This window comes from Pimephales promelas, chromosome 15, assembly GCF_988280905.1.
Source record: "Pimephales promelas chromosome 15, fPimPro1.hap1.1, whole genome shotgun sequence".
Lineage (NCBI taxonomy): Eukaryota > Metazoa > Chordata > Actinopteri > Cypriniformes > Leuciscidae > Pimephales > Pimephales promelas.
The window spans coordinates 12,342,395-12,364,478 of NC_142783.1; the positions used below are offsets into that span (position 1 = coordinate 12,342,395).

Sequence of the window (22,084 nt, forward strand, 5' to 3'; positions counted from 1 at the left end):
TAACGTTCCAATTCAAATTCAATTAAAAACTTTATGAATCTCAAGATTATGAAGAATCTTTGTTTTCTTTGGAATAACATACATTGATCTGTTTGACTGTTGACTTTGACTTGAAAGGCACATATTGTCCTTGTGAATATTAGTTTTGACTCACTCAACTGCTTGTCTGGAATCCACGTTTAATTTTGTCAAACAAGAAATGCTGTGGTCTCCTTTAAAGGAGAGTGTGCTGTAATTTAGATCTTCGGACGTTTCCTGATGTCTGTGACCTCTCTTCCATTTCCGCGAGATGGATCTAGCCACAATAGAGCAGTACTGCTGGATACCAGCTTTTTTTTTTATTCTTTTCTTTTCTTTTCCAGATCCCTTCCAGCTGAACGGCCACAGTTAGTTTAGCGGTTCCCACTCTGACGCGCGCTCGGCCCGGCTCACTCTGTCTACATGCCAGTGCTTTCCGCAGCCAGCAAATCATTACATGGGGAGCTCTGCCAAAGTTTTAAATACCAGAAAATAACACCATTTACCACATGCAGGGCAATTATTTCTGTGAAAAATTACCCAGGGGTTTTTATTTGTGATAAACCCCCCTTTCTTAACAGAGAAAGACGATGCGTAGCCTACTCTTTCAGGTCCACGCAAAACTCCTCATTAATATTTATGGCCTGCTTTGCAAAGAAACAGTGATAAGCACTGGATGAATATTAAGTTTGACTTTATTTAAAAAATGCATTAAAAATATTCACTAAATTAAAGAAAGAAAGAAGGCGAAAACCTTTAAAGAAAGGTAAAGAAAAGCGTAGACTGCTCTGTGAAGAGGTTAAATAGTTCATTTTGCACAGGCGGAGGAGAGGAGCTAACTTTCAGACCGAGTGAAAGAGACAAACTCTCAGGGAAGTCGGCGGCGAAGCAATAAAAATGTAGAATATTGCGCCATGTGCCCACATGGCCTTCCTGTCATTTCGAGGCCGAATTGCCTGCTCTTTGTTTTGGTGTGGCAGGCTATCCTTGAGTTGTCTGACTGTAGGATGACGGGCTTCTCTTCTCACGCTATAAATATGAATTAGTAGAGTGTACGTCTTCATACAGGAAAGCAGAGGTCTGTTGCGTCCCTCCTGCATGAGATATCGCACTAACATCCATAAGCATTTCATTTGAGTTAGTGTTGAGAATGCTTGTAGAGTATCATTGTGATTATGAAATGAGCAATTTATTCATCCTTCTAAGAAGGTCCGCACAATTTGGGGGAAAAAAATCTATTTACGATTTAACCCCTTACCCATCAAAGATCCCCGGTGCTCCCAGATTTAAATAAATAAATTTATTCATTACGCTTTCAGGTTTGCAGTGCTCGTTTTTAGGGATGCACATTTTTGTGATTATATATATATCAAAATGGCTCTAAAATACTACTACTACTGCTAATAATAATAATAATAATAATAATTATTATTACTAAATAAAACTAAATAAAAAAATATTACTAAGAAATAAGACAAAGTATTTTAAGTATTAAAATGTAAGTATTACAAATATAATAATAGAATAATAATACATTTACATTTATTAATTTAGCTGACACTTTTATCCAAAGCGACTTACAATTGCTATATATGTCAGAGGTCGCAGGCCTCTGGAGCAACTAGGGGTTAAGTGTCTTGCTCAGGGACACATTGGTGTCTCACAGTGGATTTGAACTCGGGTCTCTCACACCAAAGGCATGTGTCTTATCCAATGCGCCATCACCACCCCATTACGTTTGTTTTGTTGCTACAACTGTAAATTACTATTACTATATACTTCTAAGTCCTTGATGAAACGCATAGGATGATGTATATGTCCTCTTTGATAGTGTTAGTTCTTTTTCTTTTTGAGTAGAGTTTTCACTGGAAAGACATTTATATCTATTGGCTCTAGTCCTGTTGAAAGCATCATGACAACTCAAAGATTAGTCATCTGGTCGTTTGGACATGTAGTGAAGAATATTACACGTGTGCATTACAGCTAATGTTTTGTGGCACTAGTTGGAACAGCGTCGTAAACAATCTGTCTGAATAGTGCACAATATAATATAGATGAATGTTTGGCTTGTAGACAGTTTCTCTCTCTTTCTCTCTTCATGAAATGTAGCTGATCTCATCAGGTCATTTGGTCCTATACAAATTTAAAATGGATGCACTTAATTTTAACCAAAGGGACTTATGCTTAGTTTTCATTGTGATTGCTAACTGTACTGTTTTAGTTTGTACGCGCACACTGCCTTTAGGGGCAGCTCAGTTCTTAGGCTATACCAGTTGTCTATAATTAGTCCATCCACCGAGGGTTGAACAATGACCGATCAGTCCTGACGTGACTCTGGGGTGATTGTACGGATGAATGCAGGAGTACTGTAGTTGTGTTGTAAGATGGATCCTGTGGTGCAGGCTGGGTTGAGGATCAGGAGGCTCCCTGGTGAGATGGTAGGATAGCGCTGGATTCTCGCTGTGTCTCCGCCCCCAAGATCTCTCTTCAGGCTTTACGCCACTGCTCATTAACTCTCATAATAAAAAAGCACTGCCGTGTATAGATCATACTGACTGCAGCTTGTAGTTAGAGGAGTTAAACCCTGCTGTAAACCTTTCATGTGTGAGTAGCAGAGGCCTTCCTGCTGATTCCTATAGTGCTTCTTGAATTAACAGCTCGTGTTGCCTTCCATCCTGAATCCATCCATCCATCCGTCCTTCCTGAATCCATCCATCCTTCCTGAATCCATCCATCCGTCCTTCCTGAATCCATCCATCCATCCGTCCTTCCTGAATCCATCCATCCTTCCTGAATCCATCCATCCGTCCTTCCTGAATCCATCCATCCGTCCGACCTTTCTAAATCCATCCGTCTTTCCTGAATCCATACATCCGCCCTTCCTGAATCCATCCATCCATCCATCCATCCGTCCTTCCTGAATCCATCCATCCATCCTTCCTGAAAACATCCATCCATCCATCCATCCATCCATCCATCCATCCGTCCTTCCTGAATCCATCCATCCATCCGTCCTTCCTGAATCCATCCATCCATCCGTCCATCCTGATTCCATCCATCCATCCGTCCTTCCTGAATCCATCCATCCATCCATCCATCCGTCCATCCTGAATCCATCCGTCCTTCCTGAATCCATCCATCCATCTGTCCTTCCTGAATCCATCCATCCATCCGTCCTTCCTGAATCCATCCATCCATGCATCCTTCCTGAATCCATTCATCCTTCCTGAATCCATCCATCCATCCATCCATCCTTCCTGAATCCATCCATCTGTCCTTCCTGAATCCATCCATCCATTCATCCTTCCTGAATCCATTCATCCTTCCTGAATCCATCCATCCATCCATCCTTCCTGAATCCATCCATCTGTCCTTCCTGAATCCATCCATCCATTCATCCTTCCTGAATCCATTCATCCTTCCTGAATCCATCCATCCATCCATCCTTCCTGAATCCATCCATCTGTCCTTCCTGAATCCATCCATCCATGCATCCTTCCTGAATCCATTCATCCTTCCTGAATCCATCCATCCATCTGTCCTTCCTGATTCCATCCATCCATCCGTCCTTTCTGAATCCATCCATCCGTCCTTCCTGAATCCATCCATCCATGCATCCTTCCTGAATCCATTCATCCTTCCTGAATCCATCCATCCATCCATCCTTCCTGAATCCATCCATCTGTCCTTCCTGAATCCATCCATCCATTCATCCATCTGTTCTTCCTGAATCCATCCATCCATCTGTCCCTCCTGAATCCATCCATCCATCCATCCCGTCTGAATCCATCCATCCATCCGTCCTTCCTGAATCCATCCATCCATCCATCCATCCATCCATCCGTCCTTCCTGAATCCATCCATCCATCCATCCGTCCATTCTGAATCCATCCTGAATCCATCCATCCATCCTTCCTGTATCCATCCATCCATGCGTCCTTCCTGAATCCATCCATCCATGTGTCCTTCCTGAATCCATCCATCCATCCATCCGTCCATCCTGAATCCATCCTTCCTGAATCCATCCATCCGTCCTTCCTGACTCCATCCATCCAACCCTCTTTCCTGATTCCATCCATCCATGCGTCCTTCCTGAATCCATCCATCCGTCCATCCTGAATTCATCCATCCTTCCTGAATCCATCCTTCCTGAATCCATCCGTCCCTCCTGAATCCATCCATCCATCCACCCCGTCTGAATCTATCCATCCATCCATCCTTTCTGAATCCATCCATCCATCCATCCATCCATCCATCCATCCATCCATCCATCACATTGATATCTAAGAGTTTTATATTTTTCTTCTTCTCGCTAAGATTTAGATATTTAAATTGAATAAAAGATTGCTAGGTTAGCTGATTACCTTAAAATTCCATAGATATCGCCTTCAGTTGAACACTTTCTACCACAAGCGGATGTGATAAGACCAGTTTTGCTGTTCATGTGATGTTCTCCATAAAGCCTATTGGTAGTTAAATCCACATACATTTGATATTAACTTTAAGGTTACTGTACTGTACAGTACTGAACATGCTGGTCAAGCATTCGCCCCTATGTTTGTAATGTCTTACTTGTCTAACAAACCAGACCTCTTGTCCTCCTCTTGTCCATTGCTGAAGCTCGCAGAGATAATATCTGAGAATCCGTTAGCAATCGGGCCCTGTTGTCTGAGTAAGACGTTTTAATCGTCCGGCTCTCCCTTTGCCGCAGTCTCTCTGGGCCGGCTGTCAGAATCGCACCAACCTCCCCGCCACGATGTCAGCACCGTGAGACGCTGGGGCCGGTTCGTTCTCCTCCTCATATCTGCCGCAGAAGTCTCGTGTAAAGGCGCGAGCGTGGCGGCTGGGTCCCATTAGAGCCCCGCTCCACCCCGCACCAGAGGGAGAGCAGCGCCTGCCAAGCGCAGGAGCTTTTCCTCGCTATCAGCTGGAGTTAGCGCGCAGACGCTAATTGATTGCAGCTGTGCCGTTTAGCGGTTAAAACATGATTTGAGGTGTCAAAGATCAAACATGCAGAGGTTTTGTTAATAGCCCAAAGGGTGTGTGTTTGTGCGTAACTGTGTGAGGGAGTTACATAATTGTGAGGAAATGAGGTTTCAAAGAGTGTGTGTGCGATGAAAGTCTATCAGGCATTAGCAGAGTAAGTACGGGTGTCAGGTGAGTTTTGTTTTTGCATGATCCAGGGTGTTGTTTTGCAGCGAGCCAACAAAATATTGTATATTATCAAAGCAGCTGTCAGCTTCGTGGATCCACTGTGTTTGCATACGTTCCTGCCCAGGGCTTCACACTGTCTTCTCTCTCTTTCCATCTAAATCCTCGCTGCTTCCTTTTCCCACACCGTAATCCACAATTAAGGTGGAATTTCAGACTTTGTGGCTTAGCATATTTTGAAGAATGAGGCTACTAGCTCTGCAGAAGAAGCGGGTGGACACGGTCGACCCTGGATGAATTACTGGTGGCAGGTTTCTTGAAAGCGTTGTCAACCGAATGAGCAGCTAGACCTGCTGTACAGCTTCAGGGTAGTTGTATTCTGCTGAGACAGATCTAGCATTATCTGAAATGAATGTAGAACAAAATGCATGTAAAACCTCACTTATTTAGCGTCAGCACTTTGTTTTACGTTTGTTTTGCAGGGCATTTGCCAACACATGGGTTAACTGATTTGTATGAGATTCTTAATGTCTACAATCCGTATTATTCTTCTTTTATCTGATGCCGTTTTGTCTTCACTTCATCTGAATGGTCAAATTAAGCATTACAAATAAAAAACAAGACAAAATACTTTGAAATTGCATTGTTTGGCAGACTAAAACATTGGCAGATATTTTTCTATTCCTTGCTTTAGATGAAATGGAAACCATCACAAGTAACAATGGGTAGTTTGAAAGGATTAAATGAGGTAATATAAGGATTTTTTAAAATGTTCAAAAATATTAGGTTGATACTGCTAGTGCTGTCAAACGAATAAAATAATCAATCACGATTAATCGTATTAATGTCATAGTTAACTTGCGATTAATCGCAGATTTTTATCTATTCTAAATGTCTCTTGGTTTCTTTTTGTCCCCTTATTTTTTCTAATTTTTAATGCTCTTATCAACATGTCATTGGATCGGCTTGCTTTGCGCAAATGTTTTTTATTGAAAACAACATTGGCATATACTGTGTTCAATTTCACACTAACGTTCTTACTTGGAGCAAATAATCTCTCAATGTAACACTGTTGTCAATCAATAAAATGGTGAAAGAAATACTGACGAGGAGGTACTGATATTGACGAGGGGGCGGAGAATTCGCATCAGCTTTGTGTGGTATTTCAGACTGGACGTGCTGCGATGACAATAGCTCAGTTCACAGCGACAAAACACACAGATCACTTTGGTCTTTTCAATGGAACAATTTTGCAACTTTTTAAAAGTTAACTTTCCACTCAGAATCTTATTGGCATCCATTTTGGCATCTCGCGCTCGTCATCCACTCGTAAACCAACATGTAACGTAAACCGACTATTTGGCCGGCTCGCAAGCCCAAACAATTGTGTGTGGAGTGCCTGTTGTTTTGTTTCCGGTCTAGCTAGACCCGCTTGCGCTTTTGGTCGACGAAGCAACAAAACGTCCTCGCGCAAGTAAATGAAAGTGTTTCATATCGCTGGGCATGCCATGTCCTGTTGCAAAAGCACATGAAAAAACAAGAAAGTTTGCTTGGCCAAAAAGACGTTAATCGCGCGTTAAAAAAAATAACGCCGTAAAAATGGGTTTGCGTTGATGCTGTTAATAACGCGTTAAACTGACAGCCCTAAACCTTTTAGGATAACTGAATAATTTATTATTGCTGAAAACAAAAAAGTGTCCCAAATGTCATGCCAATGTCCTAACCCAATAAAATAAAAAAAATGAGATATCGAAGAAATCCCTATAGCATAGTTTCTAATATAGCTTCAAACTATGTGTCTATTTTTAATTGTGAGTTCAGCCATAATAATTTGCTTCTGTTTACAGAGTAATATATATATATATATATATATATATATATATATATATAGGGGTGTAACGGTTCACAAAATTCTCGGTTCGGTTCGATACGATACACTTCTGTCACGGTTCGGTTCGATACAGTTCGGTACGTTTCAAATAAAGCAAAAAATAAATAAATAAATGCCAGAGAAATTTCCTTGATTTAATTTTTTTAATTATATTTTTATTAAAACTAACATCATAAAGTATGATATTTTTTTAACTTTGAGCAATGATGGAATTCTAGTTGACTTTTCTTAGGAGCATAAACAAAACAGCTCCTTGGACAAAATGAAATGTAGTAGCTTTATAAACAAAGGTTTATTTTAGTTTATATTAACATTTGAGGGCAGCAGTTGTATTGATAATGTCAAAATACAACCAACGTGATATTTCTTGAAAGCATTATAGCCTACTATTCCTGCCAAACTTAGAGATAGTAGTGTTATACAGTAAATCCATGGTCAATGTTGCTGATCTGTGGAAACTGGATAGTTCATTCATGGCACAAAGTTTCTTCCTGGTTTCCACGTCAGCACTGTTTGATCCGTTAATAACGGAGAAATGTAAATGTTTCTCTTTAGATCTCGGAGCGATGTTACTTCAGAGGTGAATTCAAACGTTTTCTTTACTGGATTTGGCTGTGTAGTAACAGTGCTGATCAAGATCGGCTCGCGCTGCATTGGTCCAAACTGATAAACGGTCATCCAGACAACCACACAATAACGTGTAGCTCAGTTTCGTTCAGCTAACATTCCATTCGCCATTTGAGCATCTCTTACATTATGAACGCGCTTGCCACGCGCGACGCGCATACATTTGAAATAATGAAATGTTTGTCGGCAGAAAATGCGAAAACTGAACCGATAGCCTCGTACCGAACGGTTCAATACGAATACGTGTATCGTTACACCCCTAATATACTGTATATATATATACATATAATTTTACTGTATAACCTTTTACTGTATATGTAATAATAAGAGTGTCCAATTTTTGAAGGTAGTTTAGGTTTAGTTGTGAATGTTGTTAAACAGGTGATGGCTGTTCTCATTCGATAGCTTCTCGCAGAACGCTTCAACAACAACCGTGACGTGTTCAAGCTTGTTAGCTTGTCATTTAAACCTTGTGAGGCATCCTCTCCCCTAATAAGCATCCTCCTACCTATCAGGGAAATATGATTTTTGAGTGCGATAACACCGTGTCGCTTTCGGTGGAGGGAAACACACAGGTATATGCATAAATATGAATGAAGGAGTGGTTTTGACTGGCTTGCCTCAGATATTTCCAGGTGAAACCATCTCTCCTGGATTGACATGCATAAACACAGTAATGCATAAATACATACGTAATATATGGAAACACATTCCCAGATGTTTTACTTTATGTGGGCAAAGACTTTCACTACTCTGTAATCATTGGCAGCAAAATGACACCTCATGCAAATGGCGTGAGATGTTTGCCCTCAAATATTCGCACAAAGCAGGAGAAGATGATCCTCTAATTGGTACAGCAGCCATTTGGCCGAGTTCCAGTCTTTCAATTACTTGCGCTGCTTTTCTGAAGTAATAGAGTGTAATTGCGATTCTTTTGCTCTTACTAATAGAATGCAGATGCCGCGGTGGGGTAACACAATGCCGGCGACTGCGGCGGCCAGCCGTTTGCAAGTTATTTCAAAGACGAAAGCGTATGCGGACTCCCTCTGCGCAGATCTTCATTGCTCTCTTGCAGTTCCTTTCAAGCGCTCTCTTTCTCTGCCCCTATCTCTCTCTCTCTCTCTCTCTAGCATTCTCATTCTCTCCCGTGGTGACTGACAGTCTCTCTGACGCACTCCCCTCATTTCATCGCACAGCAAATCAAATATGACAGCGAGGACTGTAGACATAATGGAGAATGTTAGGAGAGAGTGCTACTGTACACACACAAATAGCCGCAGGCTTAATTGAACAGCGCTGCCCATGACCCGAACACTTCCACAAGCCTGCAGGATGTGCTACAGGATGTACTTAACTCTTTTATTTAGTGTCAGATTTACTAAGCCCCCGTCGGAGCAAAAAACCCTCCTGAAACATGACGTTGGTGTGGAAAAAAAGCAATAAAACAGACAAAAAGGAAGAGCCGTGACCAATCGCAGGCAGAGTCAGCGGTTTAAGTTTAATTAATTAAATGCTAAGCTCCGCTGCTCACGAAGTTGCGGCGAATCAAACGCCGTCTTCCCGAGGGGTGTGATTTTGTGAATATGCCCTCTCGGAGTTGGGTTTGAGAGCTATCTCGTCGCATCGCCACGCCGCTGTCTTTTTTGAATAATGGCACTGATAATTTGAGCCACTCCAGTGAAAGAGAGGCGTTGATGCTGAGTAAATAGGCTGATTGGGGAGAGATGAAGGTCAGTCCCACTGCAGGTGACAAAACAGTGAATCACAGCCACCCGCTCTGCTCTATCCATCATTTCGTTCCTTCCTTTTATCCTCCTCCTCTCTTGACAACCTCCCCCCCCCCCCCCCCGCCTCAAAGGAACTTAAAAAGAACACAAATGAATCTTGCTATGAGATGCTTTTTTTTTCTTGATTCGATCATATCAGCCTTCCTACGAAGTGTTTCATCAGAACTCATTTGCAAAACAGTGTTCTCCTTTAAAGCCAACATGAAACCAGACTCTATTACGTGGGACACTCTTCCGTGCAAACAAAAGGTGGATTTGCCATTCTAAAGAGTCGGGAAGAAAAAAAAAAAACCATCAAGGCCTCAATTGTTTGATCAAAAACACAGTAAAAACAGCAATAATTATTGTTTTCAATTTAAATATTTTTTTAAATTTAATTTATTCCTGTGATGCAAAGCTGACTTTTCAGCATCATTACGCCAGTCTTCAGTGTCACATGATCTTTCAGAAATCATTCTAATATGCTGATTGGTGAAACGGGTGAAAACATTCACTGATGCTCCAGAAGGAAACACGATGCTTTAACAGCCAGGGGGTGAAAACTTTTTGGATTTGAAAATTGGGTAAAATGTTCTTATTTTGTCTTTTGGGAAACATGCGGCATTACATTTTTTTTTTAATATGCTCTTTCCTCTACAGACTTTCTCTTTCATCCAAACCCCATTCATTCATTCAGACTCCCATTCATTTTGGCAGCGAATAACTTTACATCTGAGGCGTTTGAAGACCCCATTTGTCCTTTATTTATTTCTAAAGAAACACGACAATGTATAAATAGCTCCATTACCTTGTAGCTTATGTTATGGCCCCGTAGAAGCAGTTTTAGTGAAAGTAGGCTAACGATTGCGTCATACCCACGCGACTCTCTGTCGCACAGTAGAGAGATTACCGTATGGACAGGAGAAGAAGCTCACGGGCAATCGGGGAAACGTGAAGGCAACATGACAAAATAATTAATCAGAATACCTAGCAAAATTGTCTCCTTCTCCTAGCTCATGGACAGCTCCTACTCACACTCTCCGCCAGTGTTGTAGTACTCGAGACTCGGACTCGGTCTCGAGACCATATTTTAATGGTCTTGGTCTTGTCATGGGCTCGTGTCCATTTGGACTCGGAATTGACTCGTACTCGAACATTTTTTTTTAGGACTCGGAATTATTCCCGAGTCCACTCGAGTTCATTTAAAAATATTTTTCAAAAATATGGTAAAAATATGATTATTAATGTATGTGAATAAAATATTTCTTTAAATTGATTGACACGCCAAGTGATTGGTGATTTTCTAGTGCGCAACTGCGCATGACAAATTGTAATAAAATTACTTTTAACACCACCTACTATGTGGCCGTTTTACCCTAAACTGATCATATTTTTTAAACTCTAAGTAAATTCAGTAAAAACAAAAAAAGGATTTGTCTAAGTAAATAAAAGTAAATTAGGTAATCAACCCTCACTGGTCTCGGTCTCGACTCGGACTCGACCGTCTCTGGTCTCGGACTCGACTCGGACTCGACTCTCTATGGACTCGGTCTTGACTCGGACTCGACTCTCTCTGGTCTCGGTGTCGATTCGGACTCGAGTGAGGTGGTCTCGACTACAACACTGCTCTCCGCCTCTGCATGTTTCGGAAGGGAATGATTCAGATTTCTCATGCCACAGCCACTAGAAGACAGACGGGTCACTCACGTCCCACAACGTAGTCAAGCTCTGTTTGAGTCTGCGCGTCAGGGACGGAAGTGCTAAAAATCGCCAAAAATGGGCTTCAGTTGTCTGAATGGAGTTCCAATGAGATCGCTCAGTCCATTTCTTTTACTGTCTATGGTGATTAGATGAGAGCAGTTGACCAACTTCTCTGCAGCTGTACAGCCAATCGAGTGAATGGATTTTTTAAAATTCTTTTTGTCTATTCATATTGTTAGGATTGTACTATAGAACCATAACCAGCATCTAAACGAGGATATTAATAATGAACAATCTCTGAAATCGCACACCATAGCTTTAAGCCCCTGCAGTGTGAACGCAGCCTTAGTCGGAATGGATTGTGTGGATCGGACTGTTCTAGTTCACTGGTTGAGCTAACTTATTCAGGGATTCGGTGGTAGTGTTTAACCACTTGCTGAAGGGGGAAATTATCAGTGAACAATGACTTAAATTTGGTTATGATGCGTCTTCAGATGACGAAATATTTGGGAAATGATTTTCAACACCGTTTTATGAATGTAAAAGAGATTTCATGTTGACTTTGAAAAGTGAGTTAATTTCCAATTCAATTCATCACAGATTAGTTTGTTTATTTAAGTGCTCTGTCTCACCAAATGGATGGCGTTGGACTTCCTGTGCAGCACAGTTTATATCCTCCCAGCTAGGCGTGCGCTGGAAACTGCAGTTGGCCTTAAGGAACAAGTGTGGAATGATAAAGTAAGAGCTGTAGTTGTGAATAAATTGGCATCATTAGTGTCTCACTCAAGTTCATGACATCAGAGATGTTACCCGTTATAGCCTACAGGAGAGAGTCAATCTAGACGCCTGCCGAGGGTACGGTGTTCTCAGCGCACACCCACACTGTGAGGAGCTGCGAGACACTCTTCACACACACACATACACATGCTCGTTCTGAATCATTCAGATTTCTCCTCTGGCACTTTCAGCAAAGCATATGCGTGAGTGTCATTCACCTAATGTGAACTGAAACACTGGCTGGGATTTGATTCCGCCCGCTGAAAGCTCAAGCTCTCTTTAGCGGAGTGTTGGCGCGGGGCCGACCACAGCTTTGAGGCCCGGGGTTACGGGGAACGCGGACTTATAGAGCAGCAGTTATCAATGGGCTCATAATGACTTATTCTTGGCATTAGCTGGGAAAATATGGTATACCATTATACAAATATTATTCCAAGAAATAAAATTACAGAAGAAAGACTCTCGAGGTTGTTACTCATTAGCCGGCCCACACAAAATCCTCGCCCACTGATTTCCACAGAACTGGAACGCCCGTCATTCACAAGTTTTATACGGTATATCCACTTTGCTTGCATATGAAATAGTTTGACTGGCTATACTTTTAGCACAGTTTACCACATTTAATCAATTTTTTATTTCCCTAAAATTATGCAGATTGATCCTGCTCATTAAGGAGAACGAAATGGGATTGTCATTTGAGGAGCTGAAGAAGGTGGTTTAGATTTCATGTAGCAGTTCTGTTTCCTTAACGACTCCATTAACTATTCTCATAAGAGTCATTTGGTTTGTGGATTAGTGTGCAACCAACAAGAACAACGCTATTTGTTGTCTTTAGATGGTTTTGCACTCTCCAGTCTTTTTCACTCATCATATTCAAGACAGAATTTCAAGGCCTTCAATTCAACTACAGCATAATTTAGTGTCCTGTGGTGATAGATTCAGAAACAAATGCTAATGTTTAGCTGTTTTATTATAGTGTTAAAGCCAAAATTGTTAAATTAACCGTAAATGTGAAAATCATTCATTTGTAAGGTTTGAAAGTATTATGATTGTTGTATATTATTTAATATCAACTACCGTTAAATGACGTTGTGTCTCTAAACAATGCTTTTACATAACTGGGCTCAGTTGGAAACAACAGTGTTCAGAGGTAAATACATATTCGGAATATTTTTCGATTCCCAAGCCAAAATTTCTCCTATTCTGTCATTTCTTCATGTCTTTTGAAACATGTTGGACATTTATTTAGTAGAATGTCCACTCTGCATTTTGCTACACAATGAAAGTGAATGGTGTCCATAGCTGTCTAGCTACTGTACATGTTCTTCATTTATGGAGCTTGACAGCCCTTGGTCACCATCCACTTTCATTGTATGGGATAGAGCTAAAACTGCTAAATACCCTAAAAGTCAGTGCGGGTTTAGAAAAAGGTAAAATGGGTAAATGACGACAGATTTTATTTTTGGGTGTACTTTTCCTTTAAGAGCTGGAACAAGTGGAATTACGGTTTGTCTCTGTATTTCTTAGCATGAACGTATGTATGTGTGTGCGCTCAACAGATATGACGGCACTCTTGTCCCTGTACCGCAGTGAATATCTCAGTCTCTCTGCTAGTTTGATGTGGTGCAGCAGACGGTTCTTAATAATTTATTTGTGTAGCAGCACTTGAACAGTGATGCTGTCTCTCTCTCTTTCTCTCTCATACACATACACATGTGGGTCAGGTGTCTATCACCCCCACTTTCTTACCACAACTCAAAAGACAGTTTCTTCATCATGTATGTTAGTAAAAATGGATGACAGTGTCTTCTTGTAGCCTGTCGGATCGAATGGGGTTTTTCTCGTAGTGACAGCTCGATCTACGGATGTCGTTGTTGTTAAACTTCAGTTTGGTCCTCCTTGTCTTGTGATTTACATCCTGAAACAGCAAGCAAAAAAACTTTATATTTAATATTAACAGCCCTTAAAAAGTGCCCTTTTTATTCTTTTTCAGAGATTGTTTTTCATGTAGCGTGTGCTGTGAATGTATCCTCTTCTGAGTTCCTGTGGTGGCAGAGCTTTTAGTTGTGTGGTGCCTAAGCTGTGGAACACTTTACCACTGCATATTCGCCAATTGGATTCAATTTCCCAGTTTAAGGTTCAGATAAAAACATATTTGTTTAGAATAGCTTTTAATGGTATGATTGTTTGATGTGTAGTTGGTGCTTATGTATGTGTTGTTCTTATCGCCCTGTTTTATATTGTACGGTGTCCTTGAGTGCCCTGAAAGGCGCCTATAAATAAAAGGTATTATTATTATTATTAAATGTCTGCTAAGTTATTGGGTCTCATTCACGAAGCATGCGTACTCACAAAATTGTCTGGTTGTACATTAGAACGTAGGCTCACTATTGGCTGATGCTGGTCACGTGTGATGCTGACCAATACAGCAGTTGTTGTTTTTTTTGCGCTCAAAAAGTATTCTTGTCGCTTGATAAACTTAAAGGAGTAGTTCACTTTTAAAAAAACTTTTGCTGATAATTTACTCACCCCCATGTCATCCAAGATGTCCACGTCTTTCTTTCTTTAGTCGAAAAGAAATGAAGGTTTTTGATGAAAACATTCCAGCATTTTCTCCAAATAATGGACTTCATTGGGAACCAAACGGTTCAAGGTCCAAATGAGAGTTTGAGTGCAGCATCAAAGGGCTTTAAACGAGACCAGACGATGAATAAAGGTCTTATCTAGCGAAACGATCGGTCATTTGAAAAATAAATAGATAGGTCCTAGATTAGACCCTTATTCATCGCCTGGTGTCGTTTAAAGCCCTTTGAAGCTGCACTGAAACTGTCTTTTGGACCTTGAACCGTTTGGTTCCCATTGAAGTCCATTATATGGAGAAAATCCTGGAATGTTTTCATCAAAAACCTTAATTTCTTTTCGACTAAAGAAAGAAAGACGTGGACATCTTGGATGATATGGGGGTGAGTAAATCAGCAAACGTTTTTTTTTTAAAAGTGAACTACTCCTTTAAGGTTGAGCCACTGTAGTCCCTTGGACTATTTTAATGATGTCTTTACTAACTTTTCTGGGCTGGCAGATATCAATTACCCAGCAGCCTATGAAGGAGTGAGCCAGCTCTCAGATTTCATCAAAAATATCTTAATTTGTGTTCTGAAGATGAATGAAAGTCTTACGGGGTTGGAACAACATGAGGGTGATTAATTGCTCACAGAATTTTCATTTTTGGTTGAACTAAACCTTTAACAAGTGCAGAGGAAGATCCAGAGCTGAAATTCAGATTTGATACTGGCTGTTTAGTGTCTGGGCCGTCTGACCAATCAGAGCAGAGTAGGCTCTCGCAGAGGAGGGGTTTAGAAAGACCAGATTGAACCATTTCAGACACTCTGAGAAATGCAGTGATGTTGCAATGTATATTTTTGACCTTGGATGCATGTAAATATTGTAGGAGACATCCAAAAAAAAAATTGGGAACCTTTAAAAAAGCATAATAGGAGCACTTTGATAAAATTGCTGTAAAATTCCAGGCTTAGCAGGTTAGACATATAACCGTTTACTCATGTCAGGTTCAGAACTTGTCTTTTCTATGGTTTTCGTGGCGTGTCAGTTTTATGCCCATCTTGTCCAGACTGACTAATCTGGCCCTTTTCTCCATGAACGTTAGGTTAACTCTGCGGTCAGAGCCATTGGCCCCCCCGTGTGCTAGATTTATTGTCTCTGTGATGGCAGCTGGGTTGTGGTCAGCACGTGCACGGAGGGACCAGGGGGACCGCGGATGGGTTGTGCGTTATTGTAATGGACTCTTGCATGGGAGAATTTACCTGTAAATGTCACTCACCCCACTCCAGCAGATGACATCGATAAAAGCCCCCGTAAATCACACGGGGCGGCCCCTACGCCCAATCCAGCAGTCAATATTGCAGCCTAATAAACATGCCAGGTGGTCGTAGTAGTCTGAGATGTGTGTTTTCAAACAAGCAGGACAATTCTTAGCAAGCTTGTCCATTTTGACGGCATTGATGGGACTTGTTGGGTCTTAAGCTACTGTCACACTTGTGAATGTGAACGTACTTCGTTTATCATTATAGCAATACAACATATACAACATAATAGCTCTCTCTAATAATGCTATAATGCTATAATAGCATACATGTATGCTATTATAGCATTATAAATATTTATAATTCATTTTTTTTTTTTTTTTAAGAAATTTTGAGTGTGACATGGTTGTTGGTGCCAGACAGGCCGGTCTGAGTATTTCACAATCTGCATCTGCACTACAAATATAAAGAAGAGGCTACAAACAGTTCACCAAAATTGGACAGTTGAAGACTGGAAAAATGTTGCCTGGTCTGATGAGTCTCGATTTCTGTTGAGACATTCAGATGGTAGAGTCAGAATTTGGCGTAAACAGAATGAGAACATGGATCCATCATGCCTTGTTACCACTGTGCAGGCTGGTGGTGGTGGTGTAATGGTGTGGGGGATGTTTTCTTGGCACATTTTAGGCCCCTTAGTGCCAATTGGGTATTGTTTAAATGACTTCTGCAGTTTAAATCAGATTGATTTCATGCCCGTTGCAAACTGTACATCAGTCCACATGAACTGTATCTCAGGCCAGCATTGGTTACAGTAGCAAAACTACTCTGAAGGAACATTTAGCATAAATAGACAGTGATGTTCACTTTAGTTTTTTACTCTTTGCGGCTGTGGTTTTACTACCTAAACGCCTTTATCTTTTGTTCATCCAGTGGTATATTTTCAGCTTTTTCCATAAAGGAAGTTCTCTGTATTTTGTTTTTTTCTCCCAGGATGAGGTTTGATTTCTCATCATATTCTGCCTTCTGTCTCTTCTTAGTCTCTCCGGATTCTTCCGTTTACGCAGCTGAGGGAAAATAAGGTGTTATTTGGTGGGGTTATGACAGGTGTGTAGAGTGTTCCTGTGTTTGATTGACACACTCCTTGTTTTGTGAGGATTGAAGGTCTCTGTGATGCAGCACGGGTCTGCAGTACCTCCGTACTGGCCTTCTGCCAGTGTGTGTGTTTGTATTTTTTTTAGTAAAACAATGATTTGAACACTGCTGGAATACCAGAGACGTACTGTATCCTTTCCCTTCATAGCTCCCCTCATCTCTGCTCTACATGTTGTCTCCCCAAACTCCCTTTCTCTGTCTGCCAACCCTTTGGCACGGACCACTCTGTTCTGACATGGTTTCATCCTGTTGGATAATACTCCTCAGATGCTATACTGCACACCCACAGAGCAGATCTTCAACACTCCGAGGCCTTACATCGCTTGTGCTGTTGACTTTATGAACGTCTTGGCCAAACCAGGAGAACATATCGTCCAAGCGTTCTTTTCCCTCCAGCCTGCAGGATTGACAGGTTGTTCAAAACAGTAAATCAGAATTTCAATAAAATTCACACTTCACACTTGGCCTGTTTGGTTTAATTAAAATGAACCTTTATGCGATTGTTCTGTTATTGCGGTTCATATGAATACTGCCATCCGAACCCTGGTGCGCAACAAACAAGCGGGCCGAGACCCCTGAAAAGATGGATCTCGGTCCACTTCCAAACGAACTCTCGTGCGGTTCGAATGAAATATGAATGGAACATGGACCAAAGACATCTAAACGAACCAAAAACAGGAAGGTCAGACCCTAAAAAGGACAGAATGCTCAAGCATACCTGTTTTTTTTTTTTTTTTTTACTCATCATAGTCACGATGTTGCCCATCTAAGTTCTGTACAGGCATCAGAACCGCTTCTCCTCACAGCAGATCTTCGTTTGTGTGTGTGACAACGGAGGGATTCCCTCCACTGTTTTGACTCCTTTACACGTTTTATAAGTTTGTCATGAGTTATCTGCTGGTCAAAATACCATATGTTGGCAACGCACATTTAGAGCACATTTAGCCCAGAATTGCACAGCATTGTTTTGAATGTTCGATAAGTTCCACGTCATTAAAGCCGACCAATCAGGTTGTGAATGAATCCCTGTGCCTTTAGGTTCGGTGTCTTGGTTCGGCGTTATAAATGGAAATCTGAACACTAAGCAGACCAGTACTAAATGTTTTTTTTTGTTTTGGTCCAGACCAGTGATGGAGTACTCGAGTCCTTATTCTCTGAACTCGAGTCCGACTCGATACTCCATTCTCTGGACTTGTGACTCGACTTGAACTCGTGGACTGATGACTCGTACTTGGACTCGGACTCACATTACAAACCGAACAGTTGGACCATTTTTCCTGCCGACCAAAATCTGCACTGGCGCGACCACCTAACGTTGTGCGACATCAAATGGCAAACGTAATGAAAGCAGAACGAAACTCATTTTGTGCTTCACAGACAGCACGTTCCTCTCCACTCTAAAGGCCAATTTATACTTCTGCGTAGGGTGCGCGCAGTAGGTACGGCGTAGTATACATACAGACGTGTCCCATATCGCGTACCCTTCGCCGTAGCCTGACGCGCACATCCTCAAAAATGTAACTACACGTCGCTTCGACGCGGACTGCAAGATTGGTGATTGGTCGGCTTGGTGGCATCGTATTTCCTCCTATTTCCTCCTACGCATTTCTGCGCGTACCTTCTCACGCATTTCCACACGTACCATCTCCTCCGACTTCGTTCTTAACCTAGCCACGAGGAATCTAAACACAGTGGAACATTAAAACCCTTCGCCGCCAACTAGCGTTTTGGAGCAGTACTGCAAAGCAACCAAGACCTGAACGCAGAAGTATAAATACTCACAACGGCGTCGCCTACGTGCGTAGCCAACGTACTCTACGGCGTATCCTCGAGTATAAATTGGCCTTAAGCATTCTGTTATTACTCCGCGGTAGTCCACTACGGGTTTTCCAGTCTCACTCACAGGAAAAACTGCTCTGTGTTCAATCGATTTTAAAAGATAATCTTATGTTTTATTTTTTTATATATCACAAATGTCTGAATTCATAATACTATATGTAATGGTTTGGAAAGTATTCTACACGTTTAATAAATATCCCAGCTGCCTTTGCTTACACAAGTAAACAGTATTGGAAAGCGCACCCAGGTAAAAATAAGAATTTGACAAATTCTTCAAACAATTTTAGTTTGCCAACAGTTAATAATAATAAATATATATAATATAATGAGAAAAGTGAGACGCACTAATAACATTTCTGCGTTATTAACCGATCAAAAAGCACTGATGTGGTGTGAATGAATTAACTAGTAATAGGTTTTAAGTCCACAGATCAGCAACATTCACCGTGGATTTAATGTAGTAACGCTAACTTGTAACCATGGAAGTTAGGCAAAAAAAAAGTAGCCTAGCCTACATCACACATCTTTTTTCCAGCACTTCAAAACTCAAATATTATATTTAAAAAGATATTTTTAATGTGATGACCAAAACATTGTTTGTTCATCCTTCAAAGAAGATCGGACTCTTCTTTGATGACTCGGACACTGGGACTCGAGACTCGACAGTTGGTGACTCGACTACAACACTGGTCCAGACCAATTTTGTGTTTTCCATTATATTTAGAGTTTCTTTCCCAAATCTTAACAATCAGGCCATCTCCTAAAATGCCATTGAAATTAAGAAATGATTACATAAGGGGCAAAAAAAGATGTTCTGCAGTTTATTGTGCCACTAGAACACATCCAGCATAGGTTCATGTCTCTCTCTAGCTTGGAGGATAGTCAAGGAGTCACATAGGACCAGGATTTAGCGTCCACTGGAAGTCTTACGCGATCAGAGAGGTGTCAGGGTCAGCGGTGCCGTTTTGCACGTGCACCCGGAGCAGGCCTGCTTACAAAACTGACACATTTTCAATCATATCGCCGATTCCCTGGAAATCACAGAAAGGCCATGTCGGAGCATTTTATAGAGTACAATGCACCAGATGGGGATTAGTTTTCCCAACATGTGGGGAAAAATAGGTCTTTTTTTAAAGAGAATGCGTGGTGTAGGGGTAATATAGTCGGCTTTGAAAAATGGACCAAATCTTCCGCCGCTGTCTGCAATATACAGTGCCTTTTACAGCCATGAAACAAAATCAAAATGGGCCTACATTGGGCCGTGGAGACACAGTGCTTTATGTGTGTGTGTGTGTGTGTGTGTTGGAGCGTTGCGTGTGTAGGTGTTTTCATTCAGTTGGTGGTAGAATGGCGACACTCTCCATACCTGCAGGGAATTTATTGTGCTAAATGAATTGTGGCCCGTAGAAGTTTGTAAATTGCAAGGCATCAATCTAGAGGAGATAGAGAGAGGGACTCGCCCGCGTTCACCCCGTCTGATATCAATCCTTTACCGCTAAAACCTCGCCTTTCAATTCCTCCTCATTCATCCTGCAGCAACCTCCAGTGTTTAACAGGGATCATGAAGAGCCCTTAACAAATAAAAGCTCTTTAGCGTTTGAGTGCCACAGATAAATGCGCGAACGAGGCCGTTTATGCCGAGCAATTAGAACGCCACCCGTTATCTGAAGCGCATCGCGCCGGAGATGAGCCAATCGCATTGCCCCGAATCAATAACCCGGAAAATTTGTTAATGTTAAACTACTGTTTTGAAAAATCTCTGTTTAACATCAGTCAATAAACATTCTAGAGGCTGATTCAATAAGACACAATTATCAATATGTACGCTTATATGCTGCTTTTGTGACTTTCAAAATGTGGTGTAAATAACTCTCATTCTGGTTACTAGCACCATAAACCTCAAAAGAAAATAGAAAATACATACATACTAATTCATTTGATTTGCATACTACCATTTTTGTCTTTTTTCAGATTCCAAGAATTTCATAATTTTCATATTTTTAGTTCAATCATCTGCTTTTTGTTTACTCATCACATAGTCCATCACATCTATCTATCTATCTATCTATCTATCTATCTATCTATCTATCTATCTATCTATCTATCTATCTATCTATCTATCTATCTATCTATCCATCCATCCATCCATCCATCCATCCATCCATCCATCCATCCATCCATCCATCCATCCATCCATCCATCCATCCATCCATCCATCCATCCATCCATCCATCCATCCATCCATCCATCCATCCATCCATCCATCCATCCATCCATCCATCCATCCATCCATCCATCCATCCATCCATCCATCCATCCATCCATCCATCCATCCATCCATCCATCCATCCATCCATCCATCCATCCATCCATCCATCCATCCATCCATCCATCCATCCATCTGCTTTTTGTTTACTCACACACATCTATCTATCTATCTATCTATCTATCTATCTATCTATCTATCTATCTATCTATCTATCTATCTATCTATCTATCCATCTATCCATCTATCCATCTATCCATCTATCCATCTATCCATCTATCTATCTATCTATCTATCTATCTATCTATCTATCTATCTATCTATCTATCTGTCTGTCTGTCTGTCTGTCTCTTTTAGTCAATTTTCCTTATTATTTATCAGTTTATGAAATGTATGCAATTGTTTTTAAAATGTTTGACTCATCAAAGTTATACATTATTTGTGTGTGAATTCTGGGTCATTCTGGGTGCCGATGTCTCGTGCATTAAGAGCTTTTCCACGTTTCTCCACAGCGAGCCATACTGGGAGAGGTCTGCTAATGCAAGCTCCTGCTCCGCCACTAGGCCCAAGACACTCCACCTTGGAGGGCAACAACATACCTCATCACCATGGTAATCCATCCCTTCTACTAGTGTTGTCACGGTACCAAAATTTCAGTATTCGGTACCGATACCAGTTAAAATTCACGGTTCTCGGTACCAATTTCGGTACCAAAGCTTAGTTTAAATTTACATATATTTAAGTGTTTATCACGGTTACAAGTATGGAAACTGTACATTTGTATTATAAACACTTTAGAAAAAGATTAGATAAAATGACCTAAAATAAATTATACATTATACACTAACACATTTTTAAAGTTGTTTGTAAAGTTTTAATCCATTATTTATTTAATGCACAATGAATTAAGTGAACAAACATTAACAATCAGGTGTTTGTAATAAATAACATTTTCAAACATTAATTAATGTTGTAAAAATATATTGTTCACTCAATGTGTTGATAACTAAGTAATGTTTATGAATGGTATCTTTGTAGCATTACCATAAAACATGTTTTATTTGACTTGACTGTC

The 22,084-nt window shown here is 40.9% G+C and overlaps 1 protein-coding gene across 5 annotated transcripts in view; it reads left to right on the plus strand.

Annotated features, from left to right (window-relative positions):
* The window catches only part of npas3 (neuronal PAS domain protein 3), a 385,360-nt gene that overhangs the window by 62,987 nt on the left and 300,289 nt on the right, over positions 1 to 22,084 (plus strand). For 4 of the 5 annotated variants that reach the window (XM_089120156.1, XM_089120157.1, XM_089120158.1 and 1 more), the window contains one exon: positions 21,522 to 21,620. The exons of the other annotated variant lie outside the window; for it this stretch is intronic. In XM_089120156.1, coding sequence (XP_088976282.1) covers positions 21,522 to 21,620 — 99 coding nt within the window. The remainder of the gene's footprint in view (positions 1 to 21,521; positions 21,621 to 22,084) is intronic. 5 annotated transcript variants of the gene reach the window in all.